This window comes from Hermetia illucens, chromosome 6 (genome assembly GCF_905115235.1).
Source record: "Hermetia illucens chromosome 6, iHerIll2.2.curated.20191125, whole genome shotgun sequence".
Classification (NCBI taxonomy): domain Eukaryota; kingdom Metazoa; phylum Arthropoda; class Insecta; order Diptera; family Stratiomyidae; genus Hermetia; species Hermetia illucens.
Genome location: NC_051854.1, coordinates 103,155,275 through 103,176,937, shown reverse-complemented (window position 1 = coordinate 103,176,937; position 21,663 = coordinate 103,155,275). Strand labels below are relative to the sequence as shown.

Sequence of the window (21,663 nt, the reverse complement as noted above, 5' to 3'; positions counted from 1 at the left end):
CACTACCCCATGATGACGATAATAAGTCACCTTTTGTCACAACGCACACTATGCTTCGCTTCGCGAACTGATTGCCCGTACGTTGCAATCCAACACCGAATTTACGTTTACTTCCGTCTGATTTTACTATTATATATACACGATTATAAGGTGAAAAATATGGAGTGAAAGGTAAGAATAGGCAATACGGAGTTATTCATTTGATCACAGTAGAGCCCAAATAAAATCAATAAATTTTTAATCTTGATACATTGAATTAATCTTATATCGATCCACGTAAAGTCTATCTTCCATAAGTTTAGTTTGAACCTGTAGACTATTTTCATATGGTAACTGGTATAATGTACTGATGCAAAGGAGTTAACCCTACAATGTATCTTTGAAAAAAACCGGTTAAATTGATAAAATGATCGCGGCAGTCACAGCAGCAGCCACATGGATTAAATCGTCGATTTATTCAAAAGTGAAGAAAGGATTGTGATTAATATCGATGAGGTCGGGCTTGAAAGATGATACTTTTATTACCAATGTGGCACTTTGTGTAGTTATTCCCGACCGTTCTGCAGGTTAGAATTAAATGTTGAAGTGATCACAGTCCAACAAATTAGATTTATTCGAACACACATGATGGTTTCAGAACAATGATGAGTCTTGTTTAATTGGAATTTTATTTAAGTCATAGCTCTTCTAAGAGGTTAGATATTGTCTTCTACTTGTAGTCTAGCCTAAAATAGATAGACCAGTAGCTTACTCCAAACTACAATTTTGGGAGCAACTTACCCCCTTCATCAGCAAAGCTAACGAGGTAGCTTTGTACTGATGAAAGGGGTAAGTTGCTCCCGAAATTTAATATATATCTGCACTGAAAAATAACAATTGTAATTTGGAGTAAGCTACTGGTCTATCAATCATAGCTCTTGTAAAAATATTCTATAGGAAGGAAGAAAGCGAGAAGATGATGTTGATGTTTATTGAGACTAAATTTTGAGTTCAAATTGAATTCGAAAGATAATTTGGAAATTTGTTGACTTGAAATTGGTAATCGCATATGGGCACAAAATCAACCAATTCCCGGTCGTCACCGTTTAATAACTTTTTTACTTTTTATGGTCAATCAAACAATTTTCTCGCAATTTCCACATTTAAATAATATAGAAAGATTTGACTGTCATTCGATCGTAATTTATTGCAATACATTACTGGGGAGTAATAGAACTCCTTTCTTATTCTTACATGCCTGTTTTCCTGGAATGCTTAACAGGTTGAAATGCGAAAAATCTCTTCGAAACTTACTTTTTATGAACTACATTTATTCATTACTTAGAAGCTCGTCAAAAAAGCCATGTATGCTCTGCCCACTAAAAGCAATTCAGGAATTTTTATGCCTTGACTTTTCCCCGCTACTAAGATAAATAAGTTGATCTAGCCCTTAAACACTGCCTATTGGGGCAGATAGGAAAAATGGTTTTGATGGTATTTATCTTCTGTGCGACTTTGCTTGCCCCTTTCTCCCAATTCAAAACCATTTGGCCAATGTTCAGGACTTTGGTGTGATATTGAATGTTCACTCCCTGACTGCGCTATCTTTCACGAAGTCGATGAGGGATGCTCGATGGCTGATACACTATCGTACAATGATACGCAAGGTGTTGATCTGGTCAATAAAGGAGAATCCAGAGCGAAAACCAGTCAGCTCGTTGCCGATCTAGTTTTTAAGCTTGGTAAAACTGCAGAATCTACAAGGGCTGCAAGGACGCCACGAAAGGAAGACCATTACGGTTGCCATTCCATCCACAAAAGGTTGAACATCTCCAGATGTTAAACGATTGCGAATTGTAATGAAGTGCTCCTTCCACTTCTGAAGTTGCCCGTTGTCATGGAGGAGGAGCTTACCGTTAACATTCTTGACCGGATATTCAAAAGAATTTATAACCATCTGCAATTTTTTTCGGAATACGGGGTATTTTACTAAGATCATTATAATTTGCGGTAGCTTTTGCCTGCCTGACCAGCGCAATGATAAATTTCCTTGTGTGGCGATGCATGATACGTTAATGTCCCGAGAATTGTTGAAGAGCTTAAGACATTCGCCTCCATTGGCGAAAGTAATAAAGCTTATGGCGTTCCTTCGGGAGGGAGCCCCTGAAAAAAGAGCTGTTCTGTTGTGCGATCAGATGGCCGAACCATCATTACCCATTACCCCCCGAACAAAGTGTTATCAGAGCCCACCTTAGAATTCAGATCACCCATCACGATTACAATATCGTTTTTTGGAAGCCTCTCCTTTACCATCCTGAGTTTCTCATAGAAAGCTCCCTTCCACTCGGTATGTTCCTTGTTCTGGCTCTCTGCATAGATTTTATGCACAGAGTAGAGTAGGAATATTCAAAAATGTACGCGACCCCGATCAGTACAAGACGGTCGTTGATACGTCGATCACAAAGAACACCAGTTTTGGCACAATATCTCATCCAGGTTGCGTTAATGCGTGAAGCAATTCCCCAACTCAGGTCTCCATTGGCTAATAACATTGATCCGAGAGACTTAAATCGCTCAGTTCTGGGAAGGTCACTGCCACTGACAGCGATAGTGCCTGATTCAGTTTTATTTAGAGTCAATCTAAGACCGTATTGCATGGGGCGCTCATTCCATTTTTGGAGCAGATGCTCAAGTTCATTTTTGCTATTGGACGCTAGGAGAACATCATCTGCATAAACCAGTGTATAGGGAGTTGGACGTTGGATGTTCCGTGTAACAGTGTGCATAATCAGAACAAAGAGGGATGGTGAGAGGGCGCTCCTTCATTAACACCAACAGAGATAGGAAGCGGTTTTGATACACCCGCCACACTTCGAACTTTACTTGTCGGATCATGTTGGGATAATTTAACCGCACAAGTTATTCTGGCACATGAGTTCATGTGGCACACAGTCAACTGCTTTCTCCAGATCTAAAAATTCAATGTCAAGAGGGTGATGCTTTGCACGATGATTCTCCATAGGCAACCGCGCAGTGTATTGCGTCAGTAGTTCCGCAGTTTTTGATAAACGCGACTTGATTCGCGGTTATTTGAACGATGTCGCAAATACGGTTGTGAAGAATGTCAACTTTCTAGACCTCAGATGCGATGTGGTCAGGTCCTGTTGCTTTCCCCAATTTTATTCCTTTTATTATTTTCTCGACTTCAGCGGCACTGGCAGGTGGAATTGTTCCAAACGTCGACAATGCTTCTGACAGTGGAAGATGAACAAATTTTTCCGTTGAAATCTGCTTCAAATATTCTCGTAATCTATTCGTGGCGGTTCGTCTGTTGGTAAGCAAAGCACGGTTCTCATCATTAACGGAACAGAAGTGTTCGATATACCTGTGCGTTGGTCATATAACATATATATATAGGTACATATAACCTTGAGTTTGGAAATATATGAAGGAATATTTTTAATTCTTTGCTATGTACAACTGAAAATCGGTCATAGAAAGTTACTCACATAAGATAAACACAAAACCTTTATCCCGGAAAGCTTCCGATTTTCCGACATATTTTAAATAGTAACTATTAATCTACAGTGAGCAAGGAACACGGAAAAATAGTAGAAAAAATATGTCATATTTAAGTCCTTAAACCCTATGAAAGGACGTAGCTATAATTTAGTGAACCCACAGATGCGAGGAGGTCCTTTCTAAATTTATGAATCGTGGGTGTGCAGAAAGCCTTATATTAGCCAAAAAATACTATACCGTTTTTGAAAAAAAAAAACAATGCCTGTGAAATGGTTTGCTTTGCTCCGAATGGTATGAAGCGAGCTTGTGCGACTGAGGTATTTGTTTAATCGCTTTATTACTTTAGATCAGCGTAATAAATCTAAACAATTCTTGTGGAAGACTCTGTATAAAATTCGTTTACTATTATAATGACAGATCTAAATCTAAATCTCTTCTAAATTTTAATTTGATTTCTAAATTTCTAAATTTTAATTTGAAAATCAGCAGAACTGATGCAAATTGATTGACTTTATTCCTTTTACCATATCAATTGTAGAATGCGAGATTTTATTTATAGGAGAGCTTCATTATTTTGCCCTATTAACATAAACCCAACTCTTTTTCCACAAAGTCTAAGCAAATGGACCCATAACTCATTCAGTTAAAGATATCACGGAAACATTAAGTAACAAATTATTTTACATATACATACCAGCCATATGAACTTGTATATGTGTATCTGTGCCATAGTAAAGCATTGTTGCACTAAATTCCAGACGAACGGTCAACACATTTATCTCTATGGTAGAAGGTCTTCTATAAATTCTTCAATTTTCACTTTTATCTTGTTAAGATTCGGTGCCAGTCAAGCACACTCAGTGGATCCCCAGAAGCTTCATGTTTCAGGCATCAGTTAATCGAGCTGAAATTGAATGTGAGGTGGGACATGCGCTAAAATCAGATATAATAATGAGACTGAGTAAAAGAGGACAATGTGTAGCTGAATCGGTTAAGAAGTAACAATTCAGGGTGCAGAAAGTCCAAAAGTGACATCGAGCTGGATCAGCGGAAACGATTAATTTTAAGCTTGTCCTTTGAGGTCTTCTCTTTATTTTGTTTGCTCCGTGGCAACTATGGGAATTTAAAGTGTTTCCGAGGCGTCATCAATTTCAAAATTTTATTTTAGTACATATATTAGTTAAAGTTATGTTTGATCCATTTATTTTCAAGTCTGAAATGTTAAACCTTCTTCTGGATTCTCGAAAATATTCGCGAGTTGTCTTCAATGTTTTCTAGTACCGGATGGAAAATAATAAGCAATGGATTTCATTACACCGATTTAGATGGACTGATGATACTTTTTGATAAGTAAAATCTTCCAAATCATTACAACTTTGGATTGATATGTTAACATAGTGTAAGAGTTGCACATATTTTCATTATACTTCTTGTTTCTTACCCTTTGTCCCGTTAAGTAGTAGGATCGGTTCGTCTAGATCAAAATTTTTCTCGGTTATAGGCCAGGTGGTGTCAATAAGCTCTCAAATCACCATCTAGCCATGAAGCGTTTCAATTCATTGCTGTTGCGGTCGATCTTTTGGTCGTTCGACTTCGATGTTCAAGCCAATTTTAACTAATGAGTCCTCGTCAGCGCAAATTCTACTCGTATAACCCAGTCCAAGTCGTTTCGATACGAATTTTTCGACACCGCTAGTTTCAATTCAGTATCTTTCGACGTATGCACGTTTCGCCGCTACACGCTTCGATGACACAATGTTAACGAAAGAATTTGTTTTACTCACTATCGTTAATTGTTAATTGCATTTCCATGCGGACGCGTGATTTACTTATTCTTATTTTTACCAGCATAATATTGTCCTTTATATTCTAACGTAACGAAGGGAAATAAAAAGTCTCATATATGTATTTGAAATAATTAAGACCTTATAGATTTGTAACATTGATGAAGGGAGCAAGTGGCTCTCTAAATATCGGTATTTGCAAGACTAATAAATATTAGAAACAAACAAAACCTTTCATACCTCAAGCGCCGAGCTACCGGTTTCCCGGCTTGTTCGTTTGTATAGCGCTCACCCACTGGGTTAAACATTTTGTTCGGAGCCTTTATTAGACTCTAAAAAACTTGTAAAATTACGTTTACAAAGATGCAAGTGGTTATGTAAAAATAAATTGCGAAGACAAAATGCCTTATTATAGAGTATTGATTACTTGTTGAATAATATTAGAAAATTTAGTGTAATTCGGGAATAAACCAAAACTGTCGTAAATTAACATCACAAGTCGTGTGTGATTTTGTTAAACTTTCCGTATAAAATAACACAAGAATACAATGTAGTCATAGTTTATGCTTTGCATTAAGGGCTAATACTACCTTGTTTGCAAGAAATCATCGGTCATTTTCTACGATTTATAAAAGAAAAACGGATTAATATTTTTTATTTATTTATTTATTTTATTTTAGTTCTGGTTTTTGTTATTTTTAATGTAAGGCTCAATACATAAGGTCAATATATTTATCTATAATTTAAAAACAAAATGGTGGCGTAATAGCCCCTTTGGTTGAATGACCTCCATGGGCGAAAGTCTACAGATCATAATTTCTTATCGAGAGTGAAAAATTTAAAAATTTTCTAAATTGGACATAAAAATCTAGTAAAGAAAGTAGGATTTTTTAAAAATATTGATTTGTAAATGACGTCAATTTCAAATAAAAATTTGGTTTTTTTCAAAAAAATTGGATTTCAAATCGGTTATAAAATCGGTAGATTGTAGTCAATCAAAAAAATCAAAAATAAAGATAAAGTTTAAATTTGGATTTGATCGGTTGAAAATTAGAGGCGGTAGATTTTGGGTCATACAGTAGATATTCGAAAGGAACATTTTTATGGCTCTCATTCTTTCTTGGAGAAAAACATGCTCTACGAGCTTCTCTAGCTTCTTTCGTGTGGAACCGATCAGATTGCGCTATATGCTGTGTCGCCAGTTTCTGAGCAAAAGTTACAACGATAAAATGTCACTGCAATAACAAGTTGATCCATAACTTGCATTATACCATTATAAGTATCATTGAGGTAAATTACTGCAAGGTTTGCAGCAATATCGGAGACTGGAAGCAAATTTAGGACTAAGACTACCACCGCATTAAAACGTTTGTCCTAGTTTCGAGTAAATCCGCTCAAGCGCCGTGTTAGTAACTCATTTTTCTTTAACCAATTTACATTGACTTCCCTCTAAGAAACTTACATTCAAAGTGAGACTGTTTTGCACGTTTTCCAGTGTGCATATTACATAAAATATAGGTCTTCGAAAGAAAAATACACTGTATATGTGATACAAACACGTTTAATTTATTTCCACATTTATAGTGTAAATTCTCGAAATATGCCAGAGCGTAACTTTACTTTTATAATATGAGGTATTCAAGTGCCTCTTATAATAAGGGTGTAATCACCTAAACACTTCATTTCCATCACGGATGGCTTTTTTGCAGTAGCGTAAAGTGGTAGTACTTTGCCCCATTGCAATAGAAGGTGCTAGTGGGCACCTGACTGCCGGTGATAAAGTAAAATATGTTCTAAATGATTGTGAACATAACTAGGAAGCATATAAAAATAAAGGAACGTTAGTTTACGTATCAATCGATCATAACGTTCCCGAAAATTAATGGCTGAAATAGACAAATTTATGTATCACAGTTCTTTTCGTCCTTCTTACACTATTTCTTTTTAGACACTCATATTTGTAAATCTACATTTAAATAATCTTGATATTTCAATTTGTTTAGAAGTTACAATCACTTAAGGGGGTCATCCCGTGTGAAGGCCTTTTTTTTGCCTTTCTTTGAAAAATTCTTTTGAAGGACTGGATAGAGATTGAAACGTGATTTTTCCACCATATATTTATTGATATCTCTAGTATATGTGATAAATTTTTTAGCTTGATTTCGTAGCTACTTTTCGGAATAGCTGTTGATTTATGCACCCGTCTCCAAAAAAAAGGTGTTTTTCTGCTGCCACGCTGGAGGGCGCTGTGTTCATCTGAGGAAAAAAAACTAAACGGCATTTTAATGTGGACAATATTCCACGGTCCGCAAACTAGATTAATTAGAAAATATTAAAAGGTAAATTTTTGGTGGGCTTTTAAACTTAATTTTTTGGATTTTGGTATTTTTTACGGCTTATTTTATGAATAAAAAAAAAACTACCCGTCCGATTGCAATTATCCTAGTTTGCGGACCGTAGAAATATGTATTAAAGAAGTCGTGAAAATTTCAAAGAATTTGGTTGGATAGATTTTGAGCTATGGTGGCAGCCGATTTTCAAGATGCAATTTCGAGAAAAACGTATTTGAAAATTTAAATGTGATTATCAACAGTAAAATTTTAACTCACCATTAATCTGCTATACCTGGTCCATAGAGAGCACCCTCCGTTTTTTCAAAAAAGTCTTGCAAAGCCGATTGTTGCTCTCTGGTTTCAATGCTGGCTCTTTTAGCGAGGTCAGTCGATCGTCGTTCGGACCGCCAAATTCGCGCTTCATTACGGCGGTCGGCATAAACCTGACATATGTGATCAACTTGACATCCCATTGTCACTAGGATTTTGAGAATGCCATTGAATCCTTCATTGAAAATAATTACAGCCAGAAAAGTGGCTATTTCTACGACCTTGGCCCCAGAATGAAGGTGTTTAGGAGCGAAAGTCCAGATCAATGCATTTAACGACTCATTGTTATTCCGGGTCTCTGCTCCTAACCATCTGTTCAACAGATCATCTTGTGACAAATCTTCGTAGATTGGTTTGATGACTGTTTGAACTTCTTCAGCCAAAGGTGCCTTCACGTGGTAGAAACTATCCAGTTCTCCTTTAGCTTCCGCTTTGCGCTATTTGCAACAACTGTCCTCGCCTGCTGGACAATTTTGATGCTGAGGATTTTCGTCTATAGAACATTTATGGAAGAAAGTTGCCCAAATTCCTTGCTTCATTCCTTCTATGGAATTTGCGTGTCGACGAATAGCTAGCCCAAAAAATGTAGTGAGGTCGTTAATAACCTTATCAGTAAGTTGTCCAGCCCCTTTTCCACCCATGGCTGTTGTGATTCTTCTTTGCATTTCTAAACCGCTTTCCCATTCTTTTCTCGACATGTCCTACGCATTCCTTTTTTACTACTACGTATATTTTATTATTTGCAGAAATTTGCAGAAATACCACCAGCAAACTCCAGCAAAATCCAATATACAACACACAAAACTTGTCGCAATTGGAACATCCATGCTTGCTAAAAGTTTCTTTGCTGGTGTTGATGCGAAGTCCTTTTTTTTTCTCTGATAAGTATCGATTCCCATGAAATAATCGTTTTTTAGTGCGAGCATGACGTTGAACGTTAAAGCGACCTCCCTTCGTACGATCCATTTAAAAAAAACACTGAACACACAAACAGCACAATACTTACGACAAAATATAACTGAGTAGAGCTTGAACGCCTTTAAGTGCTCACTCTATACTGGATTATCCTTTTTATTCCAAACAGCAAATAAGTTTAGACAATTGATTGGTTTTTCATCTTTTTATATTTATACCTGTGTTCAAATTTATAAGACTCAGGTAAAAAACTAACAGGTAAAAAAAGATTCGATGCCCTTTCTCATCGAGTACTCTAGCCGCGGCTGCAAACTCCTTACCTGTTTAACCCTGTAATTTCTGAACGACTCGGAATATCGGAAAATCCCTTTGCCCACATATTCTCCACTATATATAGATACAATTCATGCAAAAAAAAATCGATTTCTCGAACCCGACACACGGGATGACCCCTTAAATTGCTGGTTGAAGTAAGCTGTGAGCCGCTGTATATCATTAAGTGTATTATTAACGGATTTATATCTTTCCTTTTCGCTTTCCTCAGGATTGGCAACTTTGAAATCGACAAATTGGTAACACTTTGCATGAAAGTTGCACTGCAGCCTTCTCAAACAGCGACCAGAATGCCTTACTTCCGTAAGTTACAAATCATTTGCATCATCAAATTCCGTCAAGCAGATAAGATGCTTTTCCGGCTATAGGGATCATATCGTCGTTGTCTGTGCGATCGTCCGAGTTAACTTTGTTGGGGTAAATTGCATAATTTGATTGTATATTGTCTTCGGACACGCACTAACCTCTGCAGCCTGAAAACTGGACTGATTAGCACACTCGTAGAACAATAACTAAGCGACGGTCAACTTGAAAACTCGCGCAATTGAAGCAGTTGACTCGTGCCTCGTATGGTCAACAGCAGCTCGTTTGTATCATTTAATTTAGTCATAAATTATTGAGCATCCGTTTTTTGACGACCGCCGTCGATTCAACTAGGACTGCGCTGGAATGCTCACTTGAACAAGTGGAATTATCACTTGGAATGTACGAGTATACTGCAAAGGTACTTAATTTCAATGATGCCAGCCTGGAAGATTGTTCGTTTCTGACTCATCACTTCTCTCCAGTTTTCTTAAGTTTGAGTTGATCAACAAGTTTAATGCCCTATTTCCGCATTGAATTTATTTTACGATTATTTCATTACTAATGAAGAATATTAATGAATTTTTGTGATAGAAATCTCGTTATAGGTCGGGATAAAGTGTAGCACAATGATCGAGTTGGCAATTTGAACCCATTGGAAAGTCGTTGAATATGAAATCATCCATGTAAATTAGTGTGGCATTTGGATAGTTTGAAGAATCAAGGTTAAAACATTCTTCGTCTTATTCGCTTCAAACCATCGAATCCAAGGGGTTCTTTGGTAGTTACGGAGGTAATGTGATTTCAAGAAAGCAACGAAGCAACGTGACAAGCGCAAGGGCATCCAGAAGCGAAAAGTGAGGAGTCCTTCAAGTGTGCTTTCAATGTACTTTTTTAACAACTTCCCTTGGAACCATAAGTGCATAGTATGAATTGAATCAAGCATATACATTTGTAACACTATATACATATGTATACATATATTGAGCACAAGACTATAGAGTAATTTGAATCTTGAATGGGAATGAAGAAGGTGAATGTTTCTTCGGTGATTTTTTTCCCAACTAAACATGGAAGTGTCCTTTAAAATGCACACGGACAGTTTTCGCATGTATCAGCGCTGGGCCACCTTGCAAGATGTTGGTATCTTTGTCTCAACTTATTACGAATGCTCAGCAAACAGTTCGAGAGGTCGTGACCTAGCCGTTTGTAATTCAACGTGTACTTCTCGGTGTGTTCACGATCATGTTTTCAGTTTTTTAGCAAATCTTGGAACATGTCTTCGCTACTGTTTAATGCAAGTTTAACCACTTGAAACTCTCCATCTTCACACCTCAACCAATTTACCATGGGATAAAAACACAAATGAAGTACATGAAAATGTTAGTTGTTATTTTGAATTTGTGTCGTACAGAATTGGTGTAATATGTAATTGGGTATGGTGGATATGTGCTTGTGATAAAGTTCCTTCAAAAATATGTTAATGTACTTGATGAGTTACAAAAATTTATATAGCCTTTTCCGGTTTCTTATGGGTATTTGGAACTTTGTATCGATCTCTGTCCCTGCTTTGAACCCCAGTGATGCCATGGATGCTTGTCTTTGTTTTGCTGCTGCTTGCACCAAAAAAAGTGCAGTGATAACGAAACTAAAGCAAATTCTCATTGTTAATGAAATAGCGGAATATAATAAAAAAAAAGTAGAAGTCCTCTGTTACCCACAAAGAAAGGGAATGCGCACCCTTCTTCTTCTTAATTACAATAACTTTTCTCATGTTCTGTAGCGGGATAGGCTTATCTCGATCGATTGTGCCAATTTACTCTGTTCGATTTGGATTGAGTCCAGAGGCTCTCAAATTATCAACTTAGCAAGTGAATTCCCATTAGTACGAATTACATGGCCACACTATCTAAGAAGCCTCTCTCGTAATTCTTCCACGATCGTTACAACCTCATATCGATCGCGGTTGTCCTCATGTGATCATGGCGTGTCACACCACTGGCCCAACGTAACATTTGGGTCTGCATTATCGCGAGGCGTAGTCCATTGTCTCTGATAGTTGGGGCAGGGCAGGGGGGCAGAGCAGACGCGACGAGACATTAGTTGATGCATTGATCACAATAAATGCCAGTTCCGAAACACCACTTAATCCAAGCTGCTCTGACGTGTGAGAGTTCCAGGCAAAGCACTGTCATGGACAGTGGCAATGTTCATTGTTTCATTCCAGCCAGTTGTCAAAAAATCTGTTTTGTACAGATTCGACTCGGCTTCTTTAGGCTTTGTGTAAAAGCAAAACAACACCAACAACGATTTACTGTATGTTTGTCTGCCACACGCATTTTTCTTGGAAAAGGCTATACTTGTTCAAATAAGATTCTGTGGACAAATGCACACTGTCAAATCACTCATATAATGAAAGACATTTAAGGGGGTTTTCCTATACCACGGTTTCCAGAAATCGATATTTGCTTTTACATTTATTTTGAAAGCAGAATATGTTGGGTGTATATTGCGGAAACCTAAGTTCAAAATATTTATCAAATCACAGCAGAAGGGGCGTCCGCACGTCATGTTAACGTGCGTACAAAACGAAAATGTTAAACTCGTTTTTCTGATACTGATATGTAATCAGTAGTTCTGGTCCAAACCATAATTATGTATTTTTCATAATAATTTCTTACTTTCATTCTGGATTTGCAATGAAAAATAAACACGATTTTGAAAAAAGAAGTCCACTTCAAGCCGGAAAAAAAAACAAATAAAAATAATCTTCAAATTCATTAATTAGAAATTTTGTATCATAATTCAAGACTCCAATAATAACATAACAACTGGAAAGTTTGAAGAGACTCATGCCATTATTAATAAAGTTGTAGTAAGTCGAAGTTGTCTATTTCGTGCTGTACCCAGTCCTGACGAAACTGGAAAGTTTGAAGAGACTCATGCCATTATTAATAAGGTTGTAGTAAGTCGAAGTTGTCTATTTCGTGCTGTACCTAGGCCTGACGAGAGAGCGAAAGGAAGGATTTGCTCTGGCGCGGAGTTTTCTCGGCGGCCAAAATAGAAATTTCAAAAACAAAGTTATTATAGGGGTGATCCCACAATTTTCACCACATGCTCGACAAGGCAGCATAGTATGCTAGTATCACATTGAAGTGAATAGCCTGTTAAATATCAGATAAACTAACATGTAAAATATATAAATTCTTTTATATTTGAAGCATGGAGCTTTCGTTTTCCGAATGTTTTAAATAATTGTTATATTTTGAATCCTAATTGCCTGAATTGCCATAATATTTGATGAAGATATTAAAACTAAGTCTTTAACGGAAGGGGGGAGGGGGAGTGGAAATTTCTATCGCCGAATATAGTCGTGGGGAGCATCAAGTGAATCGTCTCGACTATTACTACATATACGCAACCCTATGAAGCTCTTCATTCTGAAAATTTGGGCCGAAAATATCTGAAAAAATCGAGATCAGATCACTACATTTTAAAAATTTACTAGAAGCACAGGCTCTTCTCCCCTTCTTGGATTCAACTTTCATCGTGAGCCCCAGAACAAATTCACTATTTGTTCGTAAGCGTAAGCTTGGTCAAAGCTATACTTTTGCAATAATTATTATTTCCATGGCGTTGATTACGATATTACTGAGAGTTATTTCTTTTCGGTTTCAGAACGATAACAGAATATTGATTTTACTATGTCTAATTTCGTTTATACACTAAGTTAGAATGTATAAGTATTTCTTTTTGATTGATTCACTATTGGATTTGTCTTGCTATTAATTTGAAGTCATCATTCGGGTCATCTAAGATCATTTCTGCTTATTTCTTTGGAAGTTATCTAACAAATTTTACATTTGTAATAGGTCATGTAACTGGGGTAAGTGAATTTTCTTACACGATATGTTAATTTATTAGGGATGATGTTTCGGTGTAGATTTTCTATACTGATCCAGTTGGCAGATATGTGTAAGCGTTAAAGTGCGTTGAAAACCACTTTTATGATAATCACCGAAACAGGTGTTTTGGTTGTTATTACAGTGTTGGTCCATTTTATTTTGCGATCCCCTTTTTTGGAGTAAATTTCAAATGATGCCGCTTGCTTGCCTGCATACAATTTGAAGACACTAAAGCCAGATACCAAAATTTATCCATGTATTCCGACAGTTACCTTAGTTCCTTCAAAATTTAGACTCACTCTGTCTTCGATGCACTCATTCACTCTATTCACTTTGAGTAATTCACCGAGAATATTAATGAGCACTGAGACGCCATTTAAAGTGCTTTTATCTCTAATCCGGATTAGTTTGTCGGCCACAACCCAAAAAGATGCCACAAGATGATCCAGATCAATGCATGCTAGAAGTCGGTTGATCACTGTAAGCAAGAGTAGGCACGATGTGCCAGCTGTGCAATATTCCTCAAATTCATATGACATCGAGGACATTCCTCCATCATTATTGTGTTGGATTCCCAGCCGTCCTCGTCTAGCTTTTAATTTTTGAACTTTGCGCGTTAAACTCAAAAAGAATGGGAGCAAGTTGTTCTCCATTTGGTCCTGTTCGACATCCAGTGGATGCGGACTTAGGATCCCTCAATCCCTAAACAAAAGTTGTCTAGCTCTGGCCAAGCTTTAGTCCGAACTGTGGGCAGATATAAGTTGCATATAATTCGCACCCTTGTTGTGTTTTCGGAATTATAAAAGGGAGCATATAACACCTGCGAACCGCTTCGGTCACGCTACTCCCAGGGCAGAGGTAGGGCAGCGGGAATGTATTTTCCAGCCTACCTACACACATCATAGCCTCGAACACAATAAATCTCATAGGCAGTACCCACACTGAATGGTCCGAACTTGCGAATGTTTTGGAAAAGCTTATCCATACATATCATTGGCCCAACATCCAGCAGCGTCTACATGTGGTTTAGTGTGTATGATATGTACGGATAAGCTTCCCCAATACATTCGCAAGTTCGGTTCATTTAGTGTGGATATTACTTATTTGATGTACTGTGGCCACGAAACAAAGGTAAGGCATAATTTTCAATTGAATATGCAGGTCGAGTTTATAATGGTCAAATCTCAACTTACAATTCATCCCAAAATTTTTGTGATAGGTTTAATTATTGCATGAATGTTTATTCTTTCGATTTTAATGGTATAACGAATTTTCTTATAAAACAAAACTAAAACTGAATTATTGTGAAAACCTTGTTAGAAATTACAACACAGCGATTTCCAAATCGCCTGAATTCGTTCACGGCAATTGCACCATCCTCATTGTCACATGGTCAACTCAAATCCAAATACTTATGTAGCTTCCAAACAAAAAAAAATTCACGACGAAATTAATATAATTGGGTAGACGGCAGATATCATCAGAATACACTGACAGATTAACCACCTGCTCACACTCTTAACGATTGTGAATCACTGAAAACAGTATTGCATTTCAAATCCATCCACATATGAGTTGATACTTACCTTCGACTTATGTATATAGATATTTTGCTTTGTTGAAAAGGAACGAACGGAATGATCTCTAAGAAATCAGGACTTATAGTTTTTTGTATCATATGCACGTGCTATAAACTTAAAGTCAATATCTTCGGCTTATAAATTGAATGAAAAGATGCAAAAGATTATAGTCCCGCTGTTCACTTTGCTAAAACGTCTGGATAAGTATGTCTTGTAAGCATGTATAAAATATACGTTTGTATATATGCCCTTATTTATGTATAAAAGAGGGTATAGTATATGAAAATCAGTAATGAACAGAACACCGGCTTTTGCGTGCTCGGCAATTCAGTACGATTACAAGAGAAATGTATCTCAGCAAGATCACCTGAGCTATCTTGTAAGACTATCGTGTATCTTTGTCCAACCATGGATTGTTGGAATTATTCAAAATGTCGTAAATATTTGCTTTTGCATATTGAATAAGAGAGTTCCTTTTTGAAGACATTTGCAGCAGATATGGGATGATGGAGTTGTTTCAATTTATAAACTAACGGGTTAAAATTAATTAGACCAATCTTTTGCGGAAAATGCAAAATAAGAAGTGGTGGCCAACATTGCAGCTGTTGTTTGGGGGATGTATGATAGTGCAAGGAGTTTCACATGTTTCAATTTTGTTGCTTTATTCACTTACTTACTCTTGTTGTTTTATTCACTTACTTACACACGCAACGAAGTTAGAAAATGACTTTATCATGTCGAAGGTAAAATATTACCTGATTACATAACCTAGGGTTGTATGTGTACATAGGATACTTTTGCATGCATAAAAAAGTAGCAGAAAGTTTGAAACCTAAGGAAATATTCTGGTGCGTCCATTCATAGTTACCTTGTTCGTCAACATATTTTTAAATATCACGATACCTAGCTACAAATGTACATTATGTAAAGAACATCTCATTAAGACCTTACGCTGTGTTAAAAAAAGATGATGGTCGTTACCGCAGGTTAAACATCTTGTAATACCTCATTCTGTTCATCGAATCGGGCCTAACTGAAGCGTTAATTAGTCTGGTTAAGAAAAAATCAGAGGCAGACCCATGATGTAGATGGCTTGTCAGCAGGCGCCTGGAAATAATTTTTTATCTTGAGTACTGATGACACAATTTAGCAACATCAACTAATTGTAACGAGCTCGGATATAAGCTCCTATCGTCGAGTACCAAGCAAAAAATTGTACCAATCATGAACATTACATTTGCACTTGCCTTACCATTGGTACCAATAACCGGATGATGAATTTACAATCTCGCCGAGCAAAAATAACTTGGAGAGTTTTAACATCAATTAAACGATCAATTACAAGAGATAAATTACCGGCCATTGGTGGTTATTATTAATGAGCGACGTTTTCCGAATGTCTTATAATTTCTTGCAAGAATGACGTTAGTTTTGAATTATGAATATTGCTTCTCACGTTACGATACCTGTTAAAGAACACTTCTACTGCTCTCATTAATTTTGAACCATGTATTTTTGCATTTTGCTATATATTTCCTGCTCTAGTTTAAATATTCCTGTAAATATACCATAGAATAACAACTAAATTTAACCCTTACATTTACATCCGTTTTCACATTTCGGGTAACGCAGATATTTGAAGCTTAGTAAATAACGCTGGCAATTAATGGATTGCACTAATACATAAAATTAATAATAACGATTCTTTTTCAACTGAATATTTCAGGAAAACATAACAACAAACATAACACATAAAAATAAAGCGGACCTGCAAAGTATTATTTGTGGATCCCCTCACGATTAACGCTTTTACCTACCAAACATGATTGAAAGTTGGTTTTTAGAATAAAACTTTTTATAATGACATAATACCGGGTCGAAATATTGTGTTGTTGTTGTTGAATGCCCTTTTAATAGAGAATTTTTCAAATCCAAGCCTATAAAATGTGCAACATTTGAATAGTAAAACATATATTTTTCACATAATCCAAAAAACTTACGCTTCTAAGAATGAAAATCAGCTATGTGCATTTAGTCTATTTTCCCAGTAAGTTAATTGATATTTTGGTATTTTCTCTACTTATTGAACCAAAGTGATTCAACGAGGAGGAAGACTAGTCTGATTATTTCGCACTTTGACTAATCATTAATATGAGTAGCCGAGCACGGAGAATTCTAGAAATGAATTCTGACTGCAAGAACAAGAACAATTTCAATCAACCTCTTTTCTATATCAAATGAAGACGAAATTCCTCTCATCATGAAAGCAGTACACCCAATAGAATGACGAAAACGGAGCTTACTGAAGGTACGCCAAATGCGGTGCCTCCTCTTCAAATGAATAATACTTTACCATAAGAGGAAACACTTTCGAGATCGTAGAAAAAAACAGTGGAACTCCAGTCTTTGGAAGGACAATAAATAGCAGAAAAAAACGAGTCGAAAACCGGAAGCTCGGTCCTTCAGGTATGAAAGGCTTTTTTCATTTTTTATGTAAGAATATTTGGCTACACGACGGTCCCACTTACATATATATAGCTCGTAGTGAATATACATTGAATATACCCGATATTCAATTTGACCTGGTACTGATATTATATCTCGTAGGGAGTTGTAATTTGAGGAGAAAAAGACAAATTTCACCTACAATAAATTTGTTAATAATGTGATTTGTGATTTCTAACAAAGCTTCCAGTATGACGCTTCCTATTAAAGACTATCTTACTTCTGTAGGTCTATATTACTATGCGGAGGTAGAATGAACTTAAGGGGGATGCGCAGTAATTTTTCAAAATATATTGATGCACTATTATTAACTTTATTAGTTTTAATCTATGCTTTTCATTTGGTAGCTCAATCACCACATTCAGTGAAAACAATTTACGCTGCCTTTTTGTATGTATCGGGATCCCCCCGCCGTTAACTCAACGCAGAACGATGTCACCCACTGCATGCAAGGAGATTAACAGTTTCCACCTTCCCAATAAATTTCGTATCAATAGGGGTAACCGTTTCTGACTAAATGGTTGTGTGAGAGAGGGAGAGAGAGACAGAAGGATAGCGGTCTTTCCCCTGCATAAAGGGGAGCACAAAGAATATAACCAAGCGCTGGACTTGTGGAGATATGCCGAAGAATGGGTGATACTAAAACTCCCGGTCTGGATACTATTCCCAAAATGGCCTTTAAACTCGCTGTTAAGATCAGACCCGACTGGTTAATTCGATCGGGATAGTTTTGCTCTTGAAGCCCAGCAAACAACCGAAAAATGCATGATCATGCCGCCCGAGTTGCCTTATAGACACGGTAGGAAAGATGCCCGAAAGAATAATTTACAATAGATATCTCCCTATCATAGAAATTAGGGATAGTCTACCGGAACGACAATTGGCTTTTCGTGATGCTCATTTAACGGTCGACGCCGTGACGTGGTTTTGCAGCTGGCTCGAGACGTGCGTTGAATTCAGCAAGCTGGGAGTGGATAAAAATCTCATTGACTAAAGCGGGTGTCCCTAGTTATTTAACTAAGGTCCTCGAGAGTTATCTTTCGGGAAAGGACACTTTGGTACAATGCGGATGAGGGATCTACGCAGTACACAATTATCAGTTTTGTGGACGATCTATCCGTGGTTGCTATCGCAAAACAGTCTGAACATATTAAAGTGATTACAGGAAGTACCTCGATTAAGGTTAGATAATTCATCTGTATGCCCTGAATGTGGTTGAACACCTGAGGACTCGAAGCATGTCATGTTCTACTGTCCACGATTTTACTCAGAGAGGAGGACCCTGGACTTTCTAAAATCAGGCGAACTGGCGCGCGGTAAATTACACAATCAAAACGATGCAGGCCGAACTTGGAGAAGCGGAGACCGATAGACAGTAAACTAATTTTTGTTGAAAACAAAACCTTAAAAAAAGAAACGAGGGTTTTCCTTACAATATTAAGAAGAAAACTCATTTCGTCTGTCGTCATTTTGAATGCTCAAACAAAATGTCAGTGAAAAGAGGTTTGTATGATTTATTGGGATCTTTCCGATTATTAAAACAATAATGAACTTTGAAGAGAGTGACATCTTGTTCTCTACAAACTATGTGCCAATTGTGTATCTCAAATGCCGTACGTTCAAAAACAAAGATGAAAACGGTTCATACAAAGGCGACAATAGAAGGGGAAAGCATGAACTCGGCAACAAAGTCAAACCAGAAGACGCCGCATGACTATTGGAGTTCAACCCAAAGACACTACTCATTCGCGCACTTACTTGTGCACTTGCCATTCGAGAAAGTAGAAAAATTGCAAAAAAATATGAACCGGACAATTTAAGTAACAGGAGTGGAAAGAACGAGATGGTATATACAAACAACAGTTTGGCCAAGAATTAAATCTTTAACTCTTCCATCTAAAGAAAGGCGATTGCGAAATGTGTGAAAACTTCATCAATGCAAGTAAGGATAAGAAAAACTATGATAACTCCAAGACGATTGCGACAGTCAAACGTGGCGATAAAGATCGAGCAGCAAAAGAACGGAAATTCTTGTCAGTTATATTCGACTTGTAATCGGTATTACAAATGTCATATCTTGAAATTAGCCACATGAGACGGTGCGCACCGATCAGGCTTTAGGTTAAATATTTCCTTTTTTGGAAAGTTGAATGGTTGTACCCCTCACCTCTGGAAGGTAAACATAAATAAGTTTCCTCCTTTTTGTAAATAATACCATCGATTTTATGTGGATTTTCTGAAAGTCAATGTATGAGGCACCAGCAGCCAATCAAATCAACGGCGCTTTGCATATTTCAGCACACCGTTCCCACATTTCGATCAACAGCAAGCACAGCCACGCCATCAGCATAAGCTTAGGGGTGTATTGGCAAAATTTGTAGTTCGCATAGTACGCCACGGAAGTGGCGGTATTCAACTCCTTGGAACAGCTTTCCGTGACTTCTGTTGTTAAATAGCGATCAACTTCCATTTCAGTATACGGCAATCTCTACATTAGTATAGCATAGATTCACTTAATTAAAATTTCTTTAACATTAGGATTTCTGAGGGCTTCAGAAGGTCTTTGGAAACGCACGCAATCAAAGGCCCCTCCAATGCCCACCTTACCTCGTACTCACCTTTCAGAGTTGCATCATCCATCTTGGAAAGCAAAGAATGAAGAGCAGACTCACTAGGCTTTCCACGTTGGTAAGCATGTTGGTTTTCATTTACTGGGTACGACCTTGCCGCGTTCCCACGAAGTAAGAATGATGTTAAACTGATCTGTCTGAAGTTCCTTGGATTGGAATAGTCATCTCTCCCAGGTTTCGGTGTGAAGACTACCTTAACCTTCTGCCAAGAGGTAGACACGTTGGTGACGTTGATTGCGATAATGTGTGGGTTGGAGGCTATTTGCTTCATTAGAATAATTTAAACTTTACTTTCGCGGGTTGATATATGTACATAGTCTTTGAAGTATTCCAGTTGCCCACTTTTCAATTTTTCTCTAATCCTACATATGGTTTGATTTAAATTTGAGTACGATCGCAGCTTTTTTATAGTAGTCGTATAGTAGTCGTAGACCTAAACGCGTTAAAGTCGAATAACATTATGAGGGCAATATGGTTCAAACTGATCCCAAAGAACATTGCCCCAGAAATGAAAATCAATAGCGTTGTATACAACGATTCGATAATGATAATTCGAATAACGAAAACCGGCATTAACAAAAACAAAAATTTTCTAATATTATCAGCTCATCTATTTCCATCGTTGTCTTAAACAATGTCTACCTGAATAAACGGAAAGTTAATATTTATTGTTGCATCCCAGAATGTTTACAGTCCTGCAACGTGTCGAATGCATATATCTTTTTCCAAAACAACTTATATAACAAACGCAAAAAATGAACAAGTTGATCCTTAGTACAGTATTTCAATTTAACACACCTTTACAAATCGTCCACCACCCACTTCACCATAACGCAAAGCATACAATCTGATGGCAGGAGACCGGCATGTATCTGTTGAAAACAAATTAGGTATTTATTGCCAATACATATCGCTATCGAGCTACTGTACAAACCACTTCATGATTAATGCGACCAAGTAAAAATGGCCTTTCTCCTCGCGATCTCTACTGGAATTATTCCCAACGCGAACCTAAGTTATTAGTATTACTCGTCTATAAAGTGATTCAGTATCGCGATCATTCATCAAATAGCTACAATCAATTATGTATGACCACCCGGTCCCATATGTGTAATAAAATGATACAAACGATAGACGTGTTACGAAGGCTGTGGATAGAAACGACAGAGGCACTATCACTCCCGTGTAGTATCTCGACACTTAAATTATTTGCAATATTTATATGATGGTGGCACAATTGCGGTCGGTTTTTCAAATTCGATCAATTGCTGCTACACAAATTTTCTGTAGACAAATTTTTAAAAGCTGATTTTTTATACGAATATATTCAGAGCATAGGTTTAACATATCTGGTCAGTTCCTGTAACAGGCGAAGTTACTTCAAATTCGTTGGATAGATTTCAAGATTTATTGATGTACATAACTATTCATGTTATAATAGTTGCCAACTGTGTCACTACTACTTGGCTACTCCCCAAAGATATCAGGTACCGCTGCCATCTGGGTTCGGGACGGCACCCTCCTGGGGGTTCTTGCCCAAGGCC

The 21,663-nt window shown here is 37.2% G+C and overlaps 2 protein-coding genes across 2 annotated transcripts in view; one reads left to right on the top strand and one right to left on the bottom strand.

The window, feature by feature from the left end:
* LOC119659018 overlaps window positions 1-21,663 on the top strand; it is a 172,087-nt gene that overhangs the window by 56,803 nt on the left and 93,621 nt on the right. The gene's annotated exons all lie outside the window — the stretch shown is intronic.
* On the bottom strand, window positions 12,846-13,995 carry LOC119659019. The gene is made up of 2 exons (XM_038066913.1): window positions 13,677-13,995; window positions 12,846-13,612 (listed from the first exon to the last, which is right to left on the bottom strand). The coding sequence occupies exons 1-2, from the start codon at window positions 13,950-13,952 to the stop codon at window positions 13,559-13,561; spliced, it is 330 nt and encodes a 109-aa protein (XP_037922841.1). The 5' UTR covers window positions 13,953-13,995; the 3' UTR covers window positions 12,846-13,558.